General features: G+C 43.2%; 1 protein-coding gene across 1 annotated transcript in view; it reads left to right on the top strand.

The window, feature by feature from the left end:
- The first annotated feature begins 2,739 nt into the window (after positions 1-2,739).
- Positions 2,740-22,601, top strand: part of Pah (phenylalanine hydroxylase) — a 54,317-nt gene continuing 34,455 nt past the window's right edge. Inside the window, exons 1-3 of the mRNA XM_004650229.2 lie at positions 2,740-2,944; positions 8,234-8,341; positions 17,616-17,799. Of these exons, the coding sequence (XP_004650286.1) occupies positions 2,885-2,944; positions 8,234-8,341; positions 17,616-17,799 (352 nt within the window). The 5' untranslated portion in view covers positions 2,740-2,884. The remainder of the gene's footprint in view (positions 2,945-8,233; positions 8,342-17,615; positions 17,800-22,601) is intronic.

Here is a 22,601-nt window from a genome sequence, read left to right as displayed (position 1 = left end):
CAACCTTTTCAGTCCATGTTTATTCTTATGCGTACCAGAGAGAGTAAGAGTTTGCAGAACAGTTATCAATTTTTACATTTGCATGTGGTGTGTGTGTGTGTGTGTGTGTGTGTGTGTGTGTGTGTGTGTGTGGTGTATGTATACTGATTGAGGCACCTCAAGGACTCTCACCTGTAGGACAGAGGAGAACATCAAGCATCCCTCTCCATCACCTGCATTTTCCTTGTAAAGGATCCTCTTACTGCTTCCAGAGCTTATCATTCACAAGCCCCAGTGACTACTGTCTGATCTTCATCCTCAGAGAACTGGGATTCTAAGGCATATGTAGTCATGCTCAGCTGTTTATTTGGGTTCTGGAGATTCAAAATTTTGCAGTCTCAGACCCCCCTCAGGCCCTCATGCTTGCACAGAAAGCACATTTAACTGCTGGACCATCTCCACAACCCCTAAGTTTTTATCGTGGTCTACAGACAAATTTTCTCTTTTTGCCAGAGTATGTTTTAAAAAATATTTATTTATGTATTTGAGAGAGAGGAAGAGGCAGATAGAGAGAGAGAGAATGGGCTCACTAGGGCCTCTAGCCATTGCAAACAAGCTCTACACACATGTGCCACCTGGTGTATCTGGCTTATGTGGGTACTAGACAGCTGAATCTGGATCTTTAGGCTTTGCAGACAAGTGCTTTAACCACTAAGCAATCTTTTTAGCCCCAGAGTGCTTTTTAAAAGGAAAGTATTATATTAGTGTTCTGTACATTGAAAGAGCAATTAAGGGTACTGTCTTTTCAACCCAGATTTGAAGCATTTTTTTAAAATGTGAAATAGGATTAAGAATTCCAGTTTTAGCTGGTGTACAAATAAAAGGGCTATCATTATATTCTCCTAGAAATCATGCTATACTCATTTCAAAAGACAAGAAAGAAAATTAGAGTCAGGGACTTGGACCTTGGTCAAAGATTGTTTAAATTTGAGGTATTGTTTTATATTTACTGGGCCTCAATTGCTTGATCTATACAGAAGGGATGCACTGCTCCTAAGATTGTTGAGAGAAAGAAATGGAGAGTGTTTAACACACAGTGTGCAAACAGATAAGCTGCTGTTACCATTGCCTTCTGGTGCCCTGTGCCTTCTATATGTCAGGTCCTGTCAAATGCTATTGCACATCAGCAGTGTTACAGGATAAAGTGGTGTTGGTGAGGAGTCATGCCAGAACTGCATTTCACATCTCTACCACTAGAGGAACCCTGGAGTCAGACAGAAACTTCAGATGCCCTGAAGGTGAAAGTCAAGGTCTTGGCCTTCCCTGTCCAACAACAGAGAACTTCCAACTTACCACGGGAAAAGTTAATCAGACAGCCAAGAACTTTGTTTCATTTTATTAATAGAAATTATACTTACTATGTTTATATTCTTAGCAGTCAGTGGGAAACCTGTCACATGATGGAGACCCAAGGAATTCTAAACAACATTCCCCCAAATCCACATTTTACAAAGAATCTGAGGCACGGACTTGGGCAAACCTGCCTAGCTAATTGGGAATTAATCCACTTGTTTTGAATTTCAAGCTTGAAGTTTTTTTTTTTTTTTTTTTTGGCAGACACTTGGTTATTAGGTCAAAGAATTGTGGGAGGGGATGGGGTGGACTTCTAGAACACTCTATTATTGGCTTGTTTTTTCTCAGCCCATTAACCTTGCCTGGGTAAAAATTAAGCAGGCCCTCAAGGCTTTGATGCCTCCGACTTTTCATATCTTTCCAAAACTCTGACTCTTGATATATATATATATATATATATATATATATATATATATATATATATATATAATCTATATATGATATATATAGATCATATACATATATATGTATATATTTTTCCCTTGCTGGCTTCTAACATCTCACCCACCTCAGCCCCTCTGAAAAACGGAGATAATGACATCTTTATGGCTGTTTGAAGACCGCTACCCACCATCCACCAGCTCATTCCAAGCCCCTGCCCCCCCCCCCCCTGGGGCCCATTTTCTTCTTTGGCAGCACACTTAGCTCATCCTAACTTGCTTATTCAGACTGCCCACTGCCGGCAAAAAAAAAAAAAAAAAAAAAAAAAAAAAGCAGGGTTGCCTGTGGTTCTCTGCTGGATCCGCAATGCCCAGAGTGTATTGCACACAATGCAGCCCTCAATGACTATGAATGTTCACCTGTGAGGCAGAGCGTCGAAATGTTTAATGCATAACCTCCGTTACATTACTCACGTACTTCAGATATTTCTGCAACGTGGCTCTCCTGCCTCTTTCAATCCTCCAGCAGTGATGTAAGTACCTCAAAACCCCGACACCGGACTTCTGCCCAGGCGGCTCCTGCCTTTGGACTGCTGCTGCTGATTTCAGCCTCACCCTGTTACCTGCGTGTGGTTTTTCTAGAGACAAAGTTTGCTAAGGTGACTAATAAAAGGGATGGGGGGGGGGATCTAAATTAGGATCCTGGCTCTGTGTCTATGGGGGAGGGTATGCCTGATTCCAGTGAACGTTACCAGCAGGCTGTCCTGTGCTCTATCAACTGTGCAGAATCGAGAGTCCTAGCACTGCCAAGCCTGTCTAATCACCAGAACACAGGTGCCCCGCGCCCTGTCTTCTGCCACAGTTCAGGCCAGGCTGAGCTGGCCACACCCTACCCTGAGCCTTCCCCCTGGGTAGCCCAGGGGTTGGGACACTAACCTGAACAGGTCTCCTGTCCCATTCCCAGCATCAGGACACACCCACCTGGGGGCGGGACCGTGTCTGCTGTAGCTGGAGGCAACCCTCAGAACCTCTCCTGTCCACCCTAAAAGCCACGTTAAAACCCCACGTGCTGAGTGCCACCTGCCTGAGCCTGCCACCAGGAGGGAACCATCATGACTGCTGCGGTCCTGGAGAACCGAGTTCCAGGCAGAAAACTCTCTGACTTTGGACAGGTGAGGCCCCTGAACCGTGGCTGCTCAGGTCAGAAAGTTGGGCTTCCCAGCAGTGAAAGAGGTCTGATAAATACTGGAGTTTCCTGAATTCATTTGAAGGTGATGAGACCGTTCTAGAAGTCAACTGACAAGTCTAACCTTGCTTCTGAGTCACTTATAAGTGGTTTTTCAGGAAGAAAAGACCACTGTTTTAGAGGCCCAGAATCTGACTGTGGGGACTGGTTTCTCTGTTATTTGTTTTCTTCTGAGGGCTGGTTGTTAATAATTTGAGGTCCGAGGTAGGGGTGGCCTTCTCCATCTTTTCTGTGATGTGCATACAGTGGTCTCAGCTGGGGTGGGAGGGACATTCCATGCTCACTGTTTGTCGTCATGCTCCGGGTGGGCAATCACATTCCTGGACACTGGGATTGGGATCTGGGAGGTGGTGTGAGCGTGTGGGTGGCTGCCACCTTCATCACCGGAAGCGTGGATCACAGAGGAGGGTGGATGTCAAATCAGCCTAACTGGAAAGGCTTCGGAATTTTGAGTGGAATGCAGAAGCAACTTAGGTCCTAGCAGAAAAGTCTAAGAATGCTGAGGGGTGCCAGGGAGATACTGTTGGAGAGGTCTGGTGATGAGGGGCATGTGGCTCCTTGAACAGACCCTGGCTTCACCTGCCCCTAGGCTCCCGTGTGGCTGGCAGCAGGGCTGTCTCAGACATAGGAGGGGATGAGGCACCAATTTGCATGAGGGGAGAGCAAGATGGGCTCATGGTTTTGTTTATAAATCATGTAGGTGGTTTGTGAATCCACCAGTTAGCACTACTGATGACAGGAAAGAGGAGGGTTCAAGCACGTTCTGGCAAACCCTCAGCGTCAAAGCAGGTACAGGCTTATTCATTTTAAAAAATGTAATGAGGGCTGGAGAGATGGCTTAGCGGTTAAGCACTTGCCTGTGAAGCCTAAGGACCCGGGTTTGAGGCTCGATTCCCCAGGGCCCACGTTAGCCAGATGCACAAGGGGACGCACGCGTCTGGAGTTCGTTTGCAGGGGCTGGAAGCCCTGGCGCGCCCATTCTCCCTCTGTCCCTCTCTCTGCATCTTTCTCCCTCTGTCTGTCGCTCTCAAATAAATAAATAAATTTTTAAAAATGTAATGAAAATTCCATGTTCTGTAGTTAGAATGAGGATTAATTAAAACAATCCCTATAAATCAGCTTTGAAGTGTAAATGTACTTTGGCTCCTGGAACATTTGAGTGCCAATGTACATGTAATCAAAGATGACTTGTTTGCACAGCAGCAGGCAGGAGAGGCCACGAGTCAGGGGCTGCGACTGGGATAGCCTAGGAATAGGAAATCTACACATGCTACCAAGACTCTGGGGGTCTCATCTTTGGGCTGTTTAAGCTATGTATTGGGAAGTCATTTGGCTGGGGTGAAGAGGTGGTTTAGTACCTGTAAAATTGAGGTTTGGGGTTTGGGTAGATGACTCAGCTGTTAAGGCACTTGGCTGCAAAGCTTAATGACCAGGATTTGATTCCCCAGTACCCACATAAAGCCAGACGCACAAAGTGGTGCAGGTGTCTGGAGTTTGTTTGCAGTGGCTGGAGACCCTGTCATGCCCATTTCCTCCTCTCTCTTTGTATTCTCTCTGTGTTTGCAAATAAATAAAAATATTTTTTTAAAAAGTTGAGGTTAGGATGGGGACTAGATTAGTCTTTTGGATGACTCTCTCTCAGATGGTCTGCAAAAGAGACAATTTTATCTCAACTAAAAACTCTCAACCCAGATAAACAGCACATACTTGATGATTCTAATAAAGGGCAGATTGCAGGAAGGATCAACCATTTGGTAAGGGCATTAAATATGTTAAAGTGGGTCGGGTGTCATGGTGCACATCTTTAATCCCAACACTTGGGAGGCAGACATAGGAGGATTACTGTGAGTCTGAGGCCAGCCTGAGACTACATAGTGAATTCCAGGTCTGGGCTAGAGCCAGATCCTGCCTTGCAAACAAACAAACAAACAAAACACTGATATGGTGATATGTTGAAGCTTTATCTATGCACCAAGCACTAACTTCTGCAGGAGAAGTCTAACACTCCTACTCACTCTACAGACTCAGGTCTGTGTGTCAGACACAGCAGTTTTCTTCCCCGGTAAAACTCTAAAACTCTTCTCTGTGGCTTGGGAGACAGCTCAGTTAGTGAAGTTCTTACCTTGTAAGCACGAGGACCTGAGCTCCAATCCCAGAACCCATGTAAAAATGTGAGGCATGGAGGTTCACACTGTAATCCCAGGGATAGGGAAATAGAGACAAGAGGATCCCTGAGGCTCACTGACCAGCTAATGTAGCCTAATTAGTGAGCTTCAGGCCAAGGAGAAATGCCTTCTCCTAAACAAAGGGAGGAGGAGGTTCCTGAGGAATGACACCTGAGGTTGTCTTTTGGCTTTCACATGCACATGCTTGCATATGTACCCCAACACATGCACATGTATGCACATATACACACATTCTCTTGGGCTGGAGAGATGGCTTAGTGGCTAAGGCACTTGCCTGCAAAGCCTAAGGACCCATGTTTGATTCTCCAGGTCCCACGTAAGCCAGACGCACAAGTTGACTCATGCACACAAGATCACATATGCACACAAGGTGGTGGTGCACGCATCTGGAGTTCAATTGCAGTGTCTGGAGGCCCTGGCATGCCAATTATCTCTCTCGCTTATAAAAGACATATTTATTCTTGTGCAGGAGATAAGTGACAAGAAATTAACAACATGAAGTTGTAATGTGATTTCATATAGGGACAAGTTCTGTGAAGAGAAATCACAGCACAGTGGGATAAACGAGAGTGTGCATGTGAACAGGGGAGCTGATGTTATCCACATCTGACCCTAATAACTGTGTGCACTACTTCCCAATACTGTTTCCTTCTGTGGGCAAATGCTGACATATAGAGACACAGTGTGTCTATGCCATGTAGCATAAAGAGATACAGAGCTTAGGGAGTCTATGTCTTGTTTCCTATGGTCTCACATTATAGATGCATGCAGGGTGTTATGATCACACATGCACATGTACTCCTCTTCCATGAGCCCTGCATCACCACGGATCGCTTCAATATACTTGCCTGTTGCAGTCAGGTTCACATTGCTGCCAGAAATCACCCAACCAAGAATTAAAAAAAAAGAGAGAGAGATTTATTTTGGCTTACAGGCTCAAGGGGAAGCTCCATGATGGCAGGGGAAAATGATGATATAAGCAGAGGGTGGATGTCAGCCCCTGGCCCACATAAGGTGGACAATAGGAACAGGAGAGTGTGCCAAACACTGACATGGAGAAACTGGCTATAACACCCATAAGCCCGCCCCCAACAATGCACTGCCTCCAGGAGGCGCTAATTCCCAAATCTCCATCAACTGGGAACCTAGCATTCAGAACACCTAGGTTTATGGGGGAACCGCCACATTGCCATAGTGCAGTGTTTGTATATTTCAAATGAGTTCTTGTCTGAGGATTTCAGAATTTGCATTCAATGCACAGCCAAAGAGATATCATTTATCATTGACAGATTTTGCACTTCTTTAGTCCTGGTTATTTCCCTTGCTCCGTTTCTTCCTGTGCATTTTCCAAACTCCGTACTTGTAAGTTAACTTGGATGCTTGTTGGAAGCAAAGTATAGCTTTTGAGCCCATAAAAATCTATTATGGAAGAGATTTGCTTGTGAACTGGATCTGTGATTGGCCGGACCAACAAGCAGTCAGAACCTGAAATTGAAATTCACCAGTGGCCACACTATTTCTAAAACTCCTCTGAGCTTTCTTTCATGTCAAGTCCCTCGTGTTTTGAAAAGAAGGAGCTGTGGTCTCGGCTGAGTCACTGGGAGGCAGAATAACAGCAGTAGAGTTTTTGAACCCGGGTTCAAGTCCAAGCTCCTCTGTTCATTAGCTGGATGTCCTTGGACAAGCCACTTAACTGTGCGGAATGTATCTCCTCACTCATACCCGTCATTCAGCTCTTGAGAGGACTGAATAATCTCTTTTTTAAAAAAAAATTATTTATTTATTTATTTATTTGAGAGCGACAGACACAGAGAGAAAGACAGATAGAGGGAGAGAGGGGGAATGGGCGCGCCAGGGCTTCCAGCCTCTGCAAACGAACTCCAGATGCATGCGCCCCCTTGTGCATCTGGCTAACGTGGGACCTGGGGAACCGAGCCTCGAACTGGGGTCCTTAGGCTTCACAGGCAAGTGCTTAACCGCTAAGCCATCTCTCCAGCCCCTGAATAATCTCTTACATGCAGGATCTTTACTTCTGGTGGCTGCCAACAATGTAAGTAGCCAGTGTGGTTCCTGCAAACAGTGGGTACCCATTCATGAATGGACATTAGTACCAATAGTCATAGCAACAGAAAGTCGTGTTGCGCTACATGGTAAATTTGAGTTTGAAGACGCATATAGGAAAACTTATTATTTAAGAGTTTTTGTGGTTAAAAGTCACTTCAGATGATTCTGAAGCTGAAAAAGGACATGGGAAAAATTCTGTTGGGATGGCTGTAATCAGTGAGGATCACCAAGATCTGGATTCCTAAAGATAATACACCAGCATCAACCATTGTGATGGCAGTGGGAATGTAAAAAGTGACCTGACTTCAGAGTTTTCCTGGAGAAGATGAGACTGGATGTGTGATGGCTGGAGGGCATGAAGCAGACTGGGTTTCTATTGGAGATGATTTCAAGTGTGAATTACTCTAGGCAATGAAGGTATCTGTTGAGGTATATCAGGAATATCTCATTTTTTTCCCCAACCATAGGCCTGATCTTTGGACATATTTTGAATACTTTTCACACCACGTTTCTTAATGTTTCTCTGGAAAAAAAAATTGTACCGTCTTATATCACCCTAGGGCTATCTTAGCTTGTTGTATATGTATCCCATGAACCATAATTTTAGCTCGGAGAGGATGGGAACACTTGCCTTACTAATCCTTTGAACCTCTCAAAGTCCTGAATAGTGTCTGGTACTTGGTTAGTGCTTATGAAAAGATAGTGGATATTAGCATTTGCTTAATGACATCATTAAATAATAGAAGTTTTCTAAAACCAAAAACTGACCTAGGAGTACCATTCATCACGTCATTGTCCTTGACTTCTTCATTTCCACCATACTGCCCACATCTAGATGTTGCTCTTTGTATTTAAAACAACACAACACAAAAATCACGCTTGCCTGTTCCTTGGAAGGTTTCATGGGATTAACTTGCTAAGCTGTGGATGATATTCTATTTTAACCAAGTGATCTTATCTGGCAGGAAACAAGCTACATTGAAGAAAATTCCATTCAAAATGGTGCTGTATCTCTGATATTCTCGCTCAAAGAAGAAGTTGGTGCATTAGCCAAGGTCCTGCGCTTATTTGAGGTAAGTACTTTGTGCATGTCTTGGCCAGTGTCCTTGGTATGTTGTTGTAACATGCAAGGAAGAGAACATAGGATCTGGAATTAGAAGACTTGATTTTCAGCCCAGGTTCTATGTGAGTGTAACTCTGTGATTTTTCTGAGTCATTCCGTCTCTAAGCTTCCGTTTCTCCATCTATAATAAGATGGTGGTACTATCTGCATAGCCACCATCAATTGAAATTCAGTGATGAGATCTTGTGTTTACAAGAGGTCTAGATAAGTGTTCCATGTGGCTATATTTAAAAATTAGACAAAATGAAATTCAAGAGCAGTTCATTCTTTTATTCACTAAATTAATATGATTTTCTGTGTTTGAATGTAATGTCGTAAATAACACACAATTCGTTTTTCAAGTTAACCCCAAACTATGTTCTAGAAAACAGATGTCTTATGATTAAAGTGGTCCCATGCTCAATATGTCTGAGAAACTTGGGGTTGTATCATTTTCTCTGATCTGTCTGAATTCTTCATAGAACTTTAGAGTGCTGAAAATATTCTAATGTGTAAGTGTACATTGTAAATAGGAGATATATATATATATATATATATATATATATATATATATACATATATATATGTATATGTATATTATATATATACATACATACATATATACATATACATTTGTGTGTGTATATGTACAATTTTCTAAGCTTATTAATTTAGACTTTTAATATTAAGAACACTCATTAACAGATTTTAAGAAAAGCTGGTTTGGGCATTAGCTAGGCTTAGTGTCAGAATTTAAATTCCTCCCAAATGTCTCTCACTGATTCTCTGTCTGGGATTTTCCTACTGGGCATGCGTTGCTTTCTGTCCATTTCTGTATGATCTCACAGTTCACTGGAAGTCAGGGACAGCACATTGGCCAGTGCACAGAGCCCTCAGTGTTTGTTCATGTATGTAGCAAGTCCTTCAAGGATCTGGCTGGGGACAACGAAAATCACTGATGTTCTCAGTGTGGAGGAGGGGTAGAGGATACCCAGAGGCTATAAGGAAGAGAGGCTGCCTCCTTCAGAAGCTAGCAGACATTCTGGGTCATTAAGGAGTGGGGGTGGAGCCTGGGAAGGTCTCTCAGTGATATCAGCTTTATAGACATGATCATTAAATGTTATGAAAATAGCATAGATTAGGGACTCTTTCTATCTATAATTTTTAGAGAAAGAAACTGAAGAAACTAAAGCTTAGAGAATTTCCCAAGGTCATACAATCATAAGTACTAGAAGCGTAGCTTGAACCCAGGCATTGGGTTTTAGACACTATACTCTTAAATGCTATTTGGCACTGCCCCAGGCAAGATTTGCTTTATAGTCTATGGGGCTCAGTGTAACATGAAAATGCATTATAAAAGACAGGAGACAAGGGCGGTTAAAAGTACTAAAGCAGAAAACTTTCTCCTCTGTAGTCTCTCTCTTGTCCTGTCATGGTGTTTTTATCACCTCTTTACTTTTGTGGCCTCCTGCCTGCTAGACTGCTAACCATATTCCCATTGATAGTATCCAGCCCATCTTCCCCTCCTGTGGGCCCACGACAGCACTCACAGTGAGGGGTGATATGGACAGAGATCATTGAAGAGAGGCCCGAGTCATCCACTAAATTTCCTGAGAGTCTGAAGACCAAGAGGATGAAAGCAGAGCCTGAATCTCTCCCCAACCTCATGTCACTTGGCCATGACTCTGGGCAGAGGGCAGCAGTGGTGGTGAGGTGAGGCCAGGGAGGGCAAGTGCCAGGGGCCTGGGAGCCAACTTGTTAGCTGCCATGCTGGGAATGAGGGAGTGGGCAGAGGTGGGTCTGCACAGGGGAGGAATAGCAAGTACATGATAGGTTGCTTCTGGCTTACCAGGCATAAGTTCAAAGACACATTACTGAGAACTTCAAAAGGACTATGAAGAACTTTAAGCCCCAGTGTGTTCCCTAGGAGCCTGCACACCCAGCTCTAGGCTCAGACCTTATATAACAGTCCCTCTTTGAATGAATCTTTAATTTCTCTTTGTTCTCAAAGCAATTCAACAACGGCAGAACTCACTTGCTTTACTGCCATTTCTGTCTGTCACTGGGGATGGTTTTCTTATGAAGGGATTTTCTTTTTAAGAGAGAGAGAAGAGAGAATTGGCCTGCTAGAGCCTCAGCCACTGAAATCGAACTCCAGACACTTTTGCCACCTAGTGGGCTTGTGCAGCTTTGCACTTGCCTCACTTTTTTGCATCTGGTTTTCATGAGATCTGGAGATTCGAACATGGGTCCTTAGGCTTCACAGGCAAACTCCTTAATTGCTAGGCCATCTCTTCAGCCCTAAGAAGGGAATTTTGTCTTGGCTCTCTTTATATTCTTTCTATGCCCAGAAGTTGATTTATACTAATTGATCAACCTGACTATTAGCATGGGAAGTTAGAATCTTTTTATTTATCCATTTTTTCTCAATTATAGGAAGGAATACTTTGAAGCCAATTAACTTTTACTTTGAGTTATTTGAAAACATTAAACCTAGTGATGAATACATAGACAAGTGAGGAATAGACAGACATCTTATGAAGAATAACCCTAAATAATTTAAGTTGCTATTTCAAAGAGGTAGGAGGAAACTTCCAGTTCTAAAGTGCAAGCTGTCATAGTGACTTCCTTCCTGAGAGTGCGGGGGAGAAATATGGCCAGCAAACCTTAGCCAAGTGATCTACATTGGACAAGAAGTAATAATAAATAATAATGTCAGCATCAACAATGACACGTCATACCCATTGTATGTTCCCTTGACATAATGTGCTGAAGACATTATGCCATCCCTAGGACACCCCTCCCCAAACCTATAAGCCCATTCTAACCCTAGGGAAATCATCAGATGAACCTCTACTGAAAACATTACAATACCTCCAGGCAGTCTTGAGAAATTTCAAGGTCATTAAAAACAAGAGATGAGGGAGAAGTTGTCACAACCGAGAGAAGCCTGAAGGGTCAGGAAGACTTAGGTACTGTGGTATCATGAACAAGATTCCAGAGTGGGATGTGCTAGTTGTCTTGATGTTGTAACCAAATACCTGGCAAAGGCAACTTCAGGGAGGAAGGGTTTGAGAGGATACAGTCCATCGTGGGGAGAAAGGTGTGGTGCTCGAGGTGCGTGAGGTTGTGAGCCAGGCACACAAGGCAGGTGGCCACAGGATGTCTTCATTCGAGAGGCAGAGAGAGAAGAATGCTGGAGTTTTGCTGGTTTTCTTTTATTCAATTTTTTATTCATTCTGCTACCCAGTGGATGGTATTGGCCACATTCAGTGTGGGTCATCCCTCCTCAGCTAAATCTCACCAACATACCCAGATGATTGTCTCCTAGGAGATTCTAAATCCAATCAAGTTGGCAATATCTTATCATCACAGTGGACAAAGGATATTAGATACAAATAACTTCAATAGGTATGGGCTGGCACTGGAGAGATGGCTCAGCAGATAAGGTGTTTGCCTGCAAAGCTGAAGGATCTAGGTTTGATTCCCTAGGACCCACATTAGCTGGGTGCTCAAGGTGCTCACTTGCCAGGCAGTTCTCACGCTGAGCCACACCCTCAGCCCCATTAATCCATTGTTTTGTACATCAAAAACTGCTGCAGAAAAAGAAGTATCTTTAACAACTTTAAACCTGGTTCTTCAAAGTGTTAGTGGTGACGGGGGTTGATGAATGCCTGAGAGAGCAAACAGAGTGAGTAGAGGAGAGACAATGCTTTTTCAGTGACAAGCTGCAGCTGGAAAGGAATGCATCTGTGACACACACAGTATAACCCTTTAGCCTTTGGTTCGGACAGTGAGTCACATGCTCGCCTTGGGAGGTTACCCCTCAGGCCCAAGTCACAGTTAATAGATTAAATAATAGTAAATGAAGAGGATGTTTACAGCCTAATAAATAAACCATAAGTAATAAATGACCAGAGGTAGTGGAGTGCACCCGTGTGTGTGCATGCGTGCGTGCGTGCGTGCGTGTGTGCACGCACATGAGCCCAAACAAGTCTCCATTGCCCAGGTCAGCAAGAAGGTTACTGTACCCATTATATACAGAGGAATATCCTGCATTGGGTGATCAGTGAAGAATTGTTGCATGCGTTGATTTTTTTTTCCCCCCCAAACTTTCCCTAGAAATTTCTAGGCCAGTACATCTCTTATATCTTAATTCACAGTCCTGGAAAAACTTGTGGTTAAATTGCCATCATCCATAGTACTGAGTTAAAGGACAGAAACCCATTCTAGTGTTCACGGCAAGGATAAGCCAGTCACATCTGATTCTTGTCTTGATCCTCATGAAGCTTTGGGGTAGAGACAGTGCTTTCACTTTGGGAATAATGGAACTGAAGCTCTGAGATGTGGAGTAACTCACTCCAGAACACACAGCTATCATGCAAAGGAGATGTGTTTGAACTCTGCATCTCAGGCTCCCTAGCCCGTCAATCACACCCACATCTCAGCCAAAAACAGCGATTCTTGCCCTCCTGTGTAACCTCCAGCACAAGCCAAAAATAAAATAAGTTTCAAAAATCCCATCTTGTCTTTCCCAATTCTCTCATTCTTCTGTGTGTGTGTGTGTGTGTGTGTGTGTGTGTGTGTGTGTGTGTAGGAATGTCTATCTAAAGGTATTCAGGTGTTATTTATTTCAAATTGAAAAACACATCAAAGTTTAAGAAAACTACCAAAATTCTTGGTTATCACACTGTTAACATTTTGTTCATTTTTATTTATTTATTTGAGAGTGACAGACAGAAAGAGAAAGAGGCAGATAGAGAGAGAATGGGCATGCCAAGGCCTCCAGCCACTGCAAACGAACTCCAGATATTTGCGCCCCCTTGTGCATCTGGCTAACGTGGGTCCTGGGGAACTGAGCCTTGAACTGGGGTCCTTAGGCTTCACAGGCAAGCGCTTAACCGCTAAGCCATCTCTCAAGCCCCACTGTTAACATTTTGACATAACCAATTTAATTTTTCAATATGATTATGACTTTAAAATTATAAATTTTATATTGCCTCTTAAGAAAAAATAGAACTAGTGTTGTTTACTAATGTTTTTTTATTTTTAATATGATAAAGCCATAGTCCTTCCTTTTTTTAAAATTTTACTTATTTGCAAGCAGAAAAAAACTGAAAGCGAAGGGAGAGAATAAGCACTCCAGGGCCTCTAGCCAATACAAGCAAACTCTAGCTGCATGCACTACTTTGTGCATCAGCTTTATGTGGGTACTGGGAAATAGAATCTCGGTCCTTAGGCTTTATAGGCAAGAGCCTTAACCACTAAGCCATCTCTTCAGCCTGATAGTCCTTTCTGATGTTCCCTCAATCCTGGCTATCCCACCATCGTACTGGCCAGGGCTACATTGTTCACTTTCCTTTCAGTCCTTTAAAACATTCTGTTGAAGGGTTGGAGGTTGCATGTTATAGGACAGTGGTTGAAATGCTTCCCTGCAAAGCCTAAGGATCCTGGTTTGATTCTCCAGTACCTTTTTTTTAAAATTATTTATTTATTTATTTGAGAGCGACAGACACAGGGAGAAAGACAGATAGAGGGAGAGAGAGAGAATGGGCGCGCCAGGGCTTCCAGCCACTGCAAATGAACTCGAGACGCGTGCGCCCCCTTGTGCATCTGGCTAACGTGGGACCTGGGGAACCGAGCCTCGAACCGGGGTCCTTAGGCTTCACAGGCAAGCGCTTAACCGCTAAGCCATCTCTCCAGCCCCTCTCCAGTACCTTTATAAATCCAGATACACAAGGTGGGCATGTGTCTGGAGTTTGTTTGCAGTGGCTAGAGACCCTGGCATGCTTCTCTCTCTCTCCCTCTCTCTCTCTCTCTCTCTCTCTCTCTCTCTCTCTCTCCTGTCTGTGCCAAATAAATAAAATACTAAACAAAACATCCCATTGAGGGGATTCTACCACCTCCTGCCTCTACCACCTCCTGCCTGCTCATGGGCAGAGTTCTCTGTACCTTCTCCTGTTTCCTTCTCTTCATCTGACTCTCGAAACCTCAAAAAATAGACAATCATACAAAGAGAAAAACATATCATATCGATGCTTACAGGTGTGCTAGGCTCCTTGTTCTGTAGCCTTTCTCACAGTGAGCTCCGTGGAGCAGTGAAGAATAAGGACTTAGGGCACACAGGGCTGTGGCTCTGAGATTCCTTTGCCTTTTCTGGGTTTGAACTTCTTATCTGTAAAATGGAAATCATTGTCTCCTGCATAGGCAGTTCCAAAAACTAAATCCATGCTTATTAAATCTCAGAATGGTTATTTATTAACTATAATAATGAATATATATACATATCTTACCTGAATGATATATACATATTGAAATATATATAATTTTTATTAGAGAGAAACAATTGGTTTCTCTCTAATAAAATTGAACAGCATGATTATTTTGTATGTCTTTGTAAAGAGGATGGCCTTAGTTCTTGATATGTATGTACTATACTTATTTATCAATCTCCTTAGTTTTGGCCACCAGGTCTATTTTATGCCCTCACATAAAATCCTGCAGTGTTTATTTTGCTCACTTATTCATTACTTTGTCATACATTGTGAAAATACCTATCTGGAGTAGATCCCTGGAAATTATTTGATGGCCCCATGGTGTGAGCATTTTTAACTTTAACTTAAGATACCAGGCTGCTCTCTGAACCTCTGCCAGTAACTTATATTCCTACTAGTTCAGTATGTGTAGTAGTTGCCATCTTGTTTCAGGTCAAAATACCTGAACAGAAGCAGCTTATGGAAGGAAAATTATTTATTTCAGCTTACAGTTTTTAGGGGAAGCTTCATTGTGGTGGGAAAAGCATGATAAGAGCAAATAGCCAAGAGGGCATCACATCCTCACAGCAATAGCGAAGAAGTACTCTGAGTCCTGTGCTTAGATCTGGGCTCTATTACCCCAAAACCAATCCGCAGTGACATACCTCCTGTAGCAGTACTCTGCCTCCCAAAGGCCACCATCTGGGAATCAAATATTCAAAATACATGAGCTTATGGGGGATATATCATTCAAACCACCACAGTATGGAAACATTCCTACATATTGTCAATGATATGTGTATCTTGTTTATTCTAGTATTAGACAATGAGTTATACATGGAACTTATTGTTTTAATTTGTATTTTTCTTGGTGACTAGTGAATTCTTTTTTCGTATTTCATGACATTGGAAGTCTTGTAATTTGTGAATTGTGCTAGTTTTGGTGGCACACACATTCAATCAGGCTGAGATAAGAGGATTGCCATGAGTTTGAGACCAGCCTGGGGCTACAGAGTGAGTTCTGGATGAACCCGAGCTAGAGACCCCACCTTGAAAATTAAGTAAAAGATGACATGTTCAAACACTCTCACCATAAAAAGGATAGAATGATAAATATTTGGAGCTATAATATGTTAACTTGATTTGACCATTCCATGGTGCGCACTTGTGCCAAAACATCACACTGGACACCATAAATATGTATAGCTATTTGTCAATTAAAAATAGCATAGAGGGCTGGAGAGATGGCTTAGTGGTTAAGTGCTTGCCTGTGAAGCCTAAGGACCCCGGCTCGAGGCTCGGTTCCCCAGGTCCCACGTTAGCCAGATGCACAAGGGGGCGCACTCGTCTGGAGTTCATTTGCAGAGGCTGGAAGCCCTGGCACGCCCATTCTCTCTCTCCCTCTGTCTTTCTCTCTGTGTCTGTCGCTCTCAAATAAATGAATAAATAAATAAATAAATAAATAAATAAATAAATAGCATAGAATATAAAGGGTCCAGAAAACAAGTCAAGTTTTCATCATGGTAAATTCTACAGTTTTAGTCACTTGCCCCCAGTCACCCTTTAAAAGCTTCCCCCTGAGTGTGCACAGAGAGCATTTTCTGGTCTATTCTTCGGTAGATAGATAGTTCATCTCTTCTTGCCCTGTGCCATCCACTCCAGCTGGATCACTAATCCAAGTCTTAAGCTGCCCTTTCACATACAAATAAATCCTTAGACAAGTCATGGATTATTCTTGAATAATCCATTCCCCTCTTTCCACATATGTCCCCCTGGGGTCATAACAAGAGTTCTTTCTTTGTTCATCACCTAAGATGTGGCACATATGTTTAAGTCAACTTGTAAATCTAGAGAAATTTCTTGTTTAAAAAGCCATGACCCTAACTAGCCTTGGAAATTGGCTTCAAAAGCTTCTCTTAGCAGTTAGAACTATTGGTTTCTATGTTCAATGCTGATTATCTGGGAAACCTTTCAATCAGGAAATTGTGTGCCAAACCTGGGGGTTAATCATTAATGAACTTATTCAAACTGGAAAGCAACTGAAGAATTCTGCTGGATAGTCAAGGTATACTTAACCAGAGAAACTTCCCTCATATGAGGCATTTGGCACACAAGGAAAAAGGTCACATGATCTCATTATAACCTTTTAGATGCATGTCATCCTAGTTAGTTCTTTTTTTTTTTTTTTTTTTTTTTTGGTGTGGAGGAGGGGGCTAAATGTTTTGGTATGTATCTCATACCTACATGTATCATAAGTATTTTTCCAAATGACTATCATGACCATTTAGGAAATGAAGTTAATTTTTCACAACAAAAATAATAAAATTGCTTTTCTAAACAGTGAACTAGGGCCTGGGGAGATAGATAGATAGATAGTTTTGTCGGGCCTTTATGTTGTGCCCATCAATATGTATACATGTGTTACTGTGTCTGATACTTGCAAGGAACTTATGAAGTAATTATTATTAAGACCATACATGTACAGATTGCTAAGGAAGACAAGAAACATTAAATTATCTAGGGCCTCATTGCAAGTACAGTTTAGAACTTAGATATATGTCTAGTAAGCCTGTGTCCTGGGGCCCATGTTTAATCCACACATTGTATCTATATTGCTTATTTTTTTGAGAACCTGTAAGGTTTCACTGGGAAAAGGGGTCCTTCCTTTGTAAATATCTTTGACAACCACCGTCCTAAACATTTGATCCAAACCAAAATCTCATGCTGATAATTATGGGTTGTTACCACATTTCCATGTGATCACATTCTGTGACATTAAAGTTATTCCTCATGCCTCTTGTTACTTGGTACTTGGTTTTGCAGAAGGTAAACCATACTCTCAAATTTAAAAAGGCTTCCTTCTGTCATTTAAAACAATCTCACACTTCCACTGCCCATCTCACTGCCTGTGTTGTGTTCTAGCTTTGCATCTCTGGCCTACTGTAGATAGTCCCAGTGTTATCCCCTCACACCACCAATTCTCTCTTCTAGGAGAATGACATCAACCTGACCCACATTGAATCCAGACCATCTCGTTTAAACAAAGATGAGTATGAGTTTTTCACGTACTTGGATAAGCGTAGCATGCCTGCTTTGGCCAGCATCATCAAGAGTCTGAGGCAAGACATCGGTGCCACTGTCCATGAGCTTTCCCGAGATAAGGAGAAGGACACAGGTAAGAACCATGGAAAACTTGAGACGCAAGTGTCTCTACATAGTCTTTGTAAAATAAGGTCAAAAATAACAACCTTGCGTCTGGAGTGGGGGGGACATACCCCTTTGTTGCAGTTTGAACATATAATGTCCCCCCATAGGTTTATGTGCTTGAACACTTAGTCCCCAGTTGGTGGTGCTGTTGAGGAAGGCTGTGGAACCTTTGGGAAGTGGAGCCTTCCTGGAGGAAGTGGATCACTGCAAGTGGTCCTTGAGGTTAATAGGCTGATCTCACTTTCTGTTCATACTCTGCATCCTGACTTTAGGTCAAGAACACAGTAACTGAAGTAGTCAACAGGTACTAAGTTACAGTAAGATAGGGGTGATAAATCCTGGTGTTTTTCTATACAGAGAGTTGGCCCTAAATAACAACAATGTACTCTATTTTTTTTCCGTAATATGGTAGAAAAATTTTAAATATTTCTACCACAAATATGGTGATCAGTGTTTGAGGAGATACATGAGTTTACCCTGATCTGAGCATTACTCAATGTGCACAGGTAGGAAAACATCACTTGGTGAACCCTATAACTTTCCTCCCCATGCTCTAATGTTGGGGATTGAGCCCATGACCTTGACATATTGTTCATATGTGGTTAAAAATAAAAGATTTTAAAAAGGGCTGGGGAGACGGTTCCATGGTGAAAGGCACTTGCTTATAAAAGCTTCACAGCCCAGGTTTGATTCCCCAGTACCCAAGTAAAGCCAAATGCACAAAGTGGTGAATGTGTGTGGAGTTCATATGCATTGGCAGGACGCCCTGGTATGCCTATACTGTATCCTTTTCTCTCTCAAATAAATGAATAAAGTTGTTTTAAAAAAAATAATCCAGGGCTGGAGAGATGCCTTAGCAGCAAAGCACTTGCCTGTGAAGCCTAAGGACCCTGGTTCAAGGCTTGATTCCCCAGGACCCACGTTAGCCAGCTGCACAAGGAGGCACACGCGTCTGGAGTTTGTTTGCAGTGGCTGGAGGCCGTGGCGCACCCATGCTCTCTCTCTCTCCCTATCTACCTCTTTCTCTCTCTCTCTTGGTTGCTCTCAAATAAATAAAAAGAAACAAAAAATTTTAAAAAAGTAATTCAGAAGCAGTGACTGTCTTCTATAATCCCAGCATTCTGGTGAGGAGATAGGAAGCTAAAACCAGAGAATTTCCCAGAAGCTCATGGTGGGTGTAGCAGTCAACAACAAGAAAAGGGAGAGTAAGAGAAACCCTGCTCCAAATGTGGTGGAAGGCAAGGACCAGCCTGAAAGTTGTTCTCTGTCCTTCACACACACGCACACACACACACACATGCACACGCACACACACACACGCATGCACACGCACACGCACATACACACACACACAGAGTGAATAAAAATAATTTTAAAATAACATTTTAGCAGTCAGATATACTTAAAAATGAGACAAGACCCACTTCATAGAACAGGCCAGTGAAAGATTTCCTGAAAGGTAGCTCCACGGCCTTCCTAGAATGTCTTGTCTGCTCTCATCCCCTCCAGACAGGAAGCCCAGGCCCTGGCTCACACTTGCCCACACTGAGCAGATGGCCTCAGGTCTCCGTGCGTGCCAGGATGGGGATGGAGGAGGTGGGGGTGTCACTTGGAATTTCTCATTGCTCAGACCTCTGCCTCATTCCCTTCAGCTTTCCAGGGTGCTTCCCTGATGACTGGTCCTGTCCTGCTTTTCCGGACACCTGCTCCCAACAGGAGCTGCAGGCCCTCAGGACAAAGCACCTGCCAGATCCCAGGGAAAGCTCAGCCTCTGATTGGAGGTCTGGCCAGCTGGGGCCATGGAGTCAGAAATCAAAGCAACTGACAGGCGGGCAGGCTCCCCTAGGAGAACCAGTAAAATGTATGTGGACCAGCTGGAGGGCTGCAGCCTGAGCTGGAGGCTGCAAAAGGGAGGATTTTAGCTAGGAGCCCAGATTCTGGAACCAGGACATAGCACACCTTGTTGTGACTTGGAGCAAAATGACTGAACCTCAAAGTGTCCCACTGCACCCAATGGGAGTATACAGAGCCTCTGACCTTACAGGAGTAATGGAACCGTACTACGAGGGACTGAGAACTGAGCAGAGAATGTTTAAAGGCTTATGAGATGTTTGCTGTTCTTACCTTCATTCTCATTTTTGTTATAAAAAATGGCTTAAGTGGAGGGGCTACAGAAAGCTATCCTGTACCAAACCACCTTTTCAAAGCTGACAGCAAGTGGAAGGTGACCTCAGGGGTCACCCAGCCAAAGACTCTTAAATGGAGGCCATGACTTGCCTTAAGGCATGGAGGGAATTCTGTGTGGTCATGGACAAGGGTGTGCTATGTCTCACTCTGTGCAGGCACTGTGCTGGGAGCTTGAGAGAGAGGGGGAACCTCGGCCTGTTCCTAAGGTGCTAGCAATCTGGTGTGGGGAGGGGAGCAGGAAGAACCCAGGTAGAAAGAAAAGAGGGATAGATGCTGAAGGGAAGATGGAACTGATGTAAATCAGCTTCCTGCGTACTGTGTAACTTTGAGGACCCAGGAGAGGGGAAGTGAAAAAGGCAGTGTCGGTCCACAGGGGGTGTCCCCTCAGACGCTGCTGTGCTGGTCAGATGCCAATGGTGGCATGAATCTAATTCCCTAGCAGGCTGCTCACCTCATTGCTCAAAATACCAGGATGCTGGTTGAGGTTAGGAAGATATTTTATTAATAAAGGTGGGGGGGGGGAAAGCTAAGACGAATCCACTGAAACATGAGTTTTGGGACCCTTAACTCCTGGAACATCATGGCTGCCCCCAGCTGACTGAACCTACTTGTAACTGAACAGCTGCTAGGGATGGCGGCAGGTGTTGAAACAGCACCTGCAGGAGAGACGGTTTCAGTCACAGTTGTGGAGGGGTCTGAGCCCCGAGCAGAGCTTCCAGAGGGAATCGAGCACGGCTCAGCACAGTTGTTCTTGCCGTCGGAATCACTGGGGAGAGCGATGACGGATAGCCAGCCTCAGATAGGTCGGAACCTTTGATTCTTTCTCTTGACAAAATGCCCTTTTTAATGAGGGGCTCAGATCTCAGGGGTGAGTCTGACAGCAGGTTCAAGTGGGAGACCTGAACCCCTCAAATCAATTAAGCTAAACCACTTTCCACTCTAGTCTTTAAACCATTCAAACAGCCATGTGGATGATAGAAAATGAAAGTTTCTCAGTTTCTTAATTGCTAACGTTCCCCCACCCTAAACAGCTTGAGGGAAGGGTAATTATGGCGACAGGTTAAAGAAACCCCAACCTTCTCAATGCTTCCTGGAGAAGTTGATGGGAGTTTAATAGGATTTTAATCCAGAGAGTCTTTTGAATACTTGAGTCTATTCTCCTGCTGCCCTCTCTCCTTATGACCTCAAATCCTTCTTCAACCCCACATGAAAGAGCATTAATATCAGCTATCGATCCATCTACTAATCCCTTTACCTTTCTCTTTGAGTCTTCCGCATGACATTGCGTTTAGTGGGGGGTAGCAAATGCCTACATGGAGACAGATTGCAGCCAGGGGAAGCAGACAGACAGAGTGTCTTGGGTAGACAGAGGTCTAGGGCACTGCTTTTTGAGAAATGCATCTCTGAAGATATCTAAGAACAAGTGAATGCTTATTAGATTTTGTCCAGGCTGTAGTTATTATAAGGGTCCCTATATGTGGAAGTAAGGTGAGCCCAGATTTCCATGACAACTTTCTATTACAGAAAGACTGGATATCTATCTATCTATCTATCTATCTATCTATCTATCTATCTATCTATCTATCTATCTAATCTATCCATTTACCTACATTTATACCTATGTTCACATAATGTAAATACATACACTCATCTATGTATGCATACATATACATCATACATATGCATGCATCACCCATCCGTCTATCATCTATCTCTACCCTTCTACTACATTTTTATGTGTCTATCATCTCAAATTATTTGTTTATGTATGGATACATGGGTACCCTGGTACCCATGTGGAGTCCAGAGGACAGCCTTAGGGTGTTTGTCCTCTTCTCCCTCCTGTTTTTTTTTTTTTTTCTTTCTCTCTATTATTTTGATGCTGTTAGTGACAGTCTAGTTAGCCCAGAAGCTTTGGGATTCTCCTGGCTCTGCCTCAAACTTGGATAGTCAGGCTTAGGAGCAGGCAAGTGCCTTTCACTGCTGAGCCATCCACCCAGGCCGAGGATCTATCATCTCTTATCGGTCTTTCCAGCCTAGAACACTTGTGGTTCTTGAGTGTAGATACACACATTATTATTACACTTGTTTTGTTTTCCTCTTATCTCATGTCCATGGGTTTCCTCTTGCCTTCTTAATATCGCTACCCTGGAGAGCTGTGCTGAGTTACACTGATATTTTACATTTATTTAGCTTTGCCCTGAAGCGGGGGGGGGGGGGGAATAGGAACTCTTAAATGCTCTGAAAACCCCATGGGACTGTGAAAAATATTTCACATGTGTGCATGCATTCATTTTTATTTGGTTTTTGAGGTAGGATCTTTCTCTAGCCCAGGCTGACCTGGAATTAATTGTGTAGTTTCAGGCCAGCCTTGAACTCACAGCGATCCTCTGCCTCCTGAGTGCTAAGACTAAAGGTGTGTGCCACCATGACTGGCTATATATTTTTTTATAAGAGAAGATTTTTATTTATTTATATGAGAGAGAGACTGGACACACCAGGGCCTCTAGCCACTGTAAACAAACTACAGATGCATGCACCACCATGTACATTTGGCTTATGTGGGTATTGGGGAATCAAACC

The sequence above is a fragment of the Jaculus jaculus genome, chromosome 6 (assembly GCF_020740685.1).
Source record: "Jaculus jaculus isolate mJacJac1 chromosome 6, mJacJac1.mat.Y.cur, whole genome shotgun sequence".
Classification (NCBI taxonomy): Eukaryota; Metazoa; Chordata; class Mammalia; order Rodentia; family Dipodidae; genus Jaculus; species Jaculus jaculus.
The sequence above is the reverse complement of the archived record's forward strand: the minus strand, read 5'-3'. Positions and strand labels throughout refer to the sequence as shown.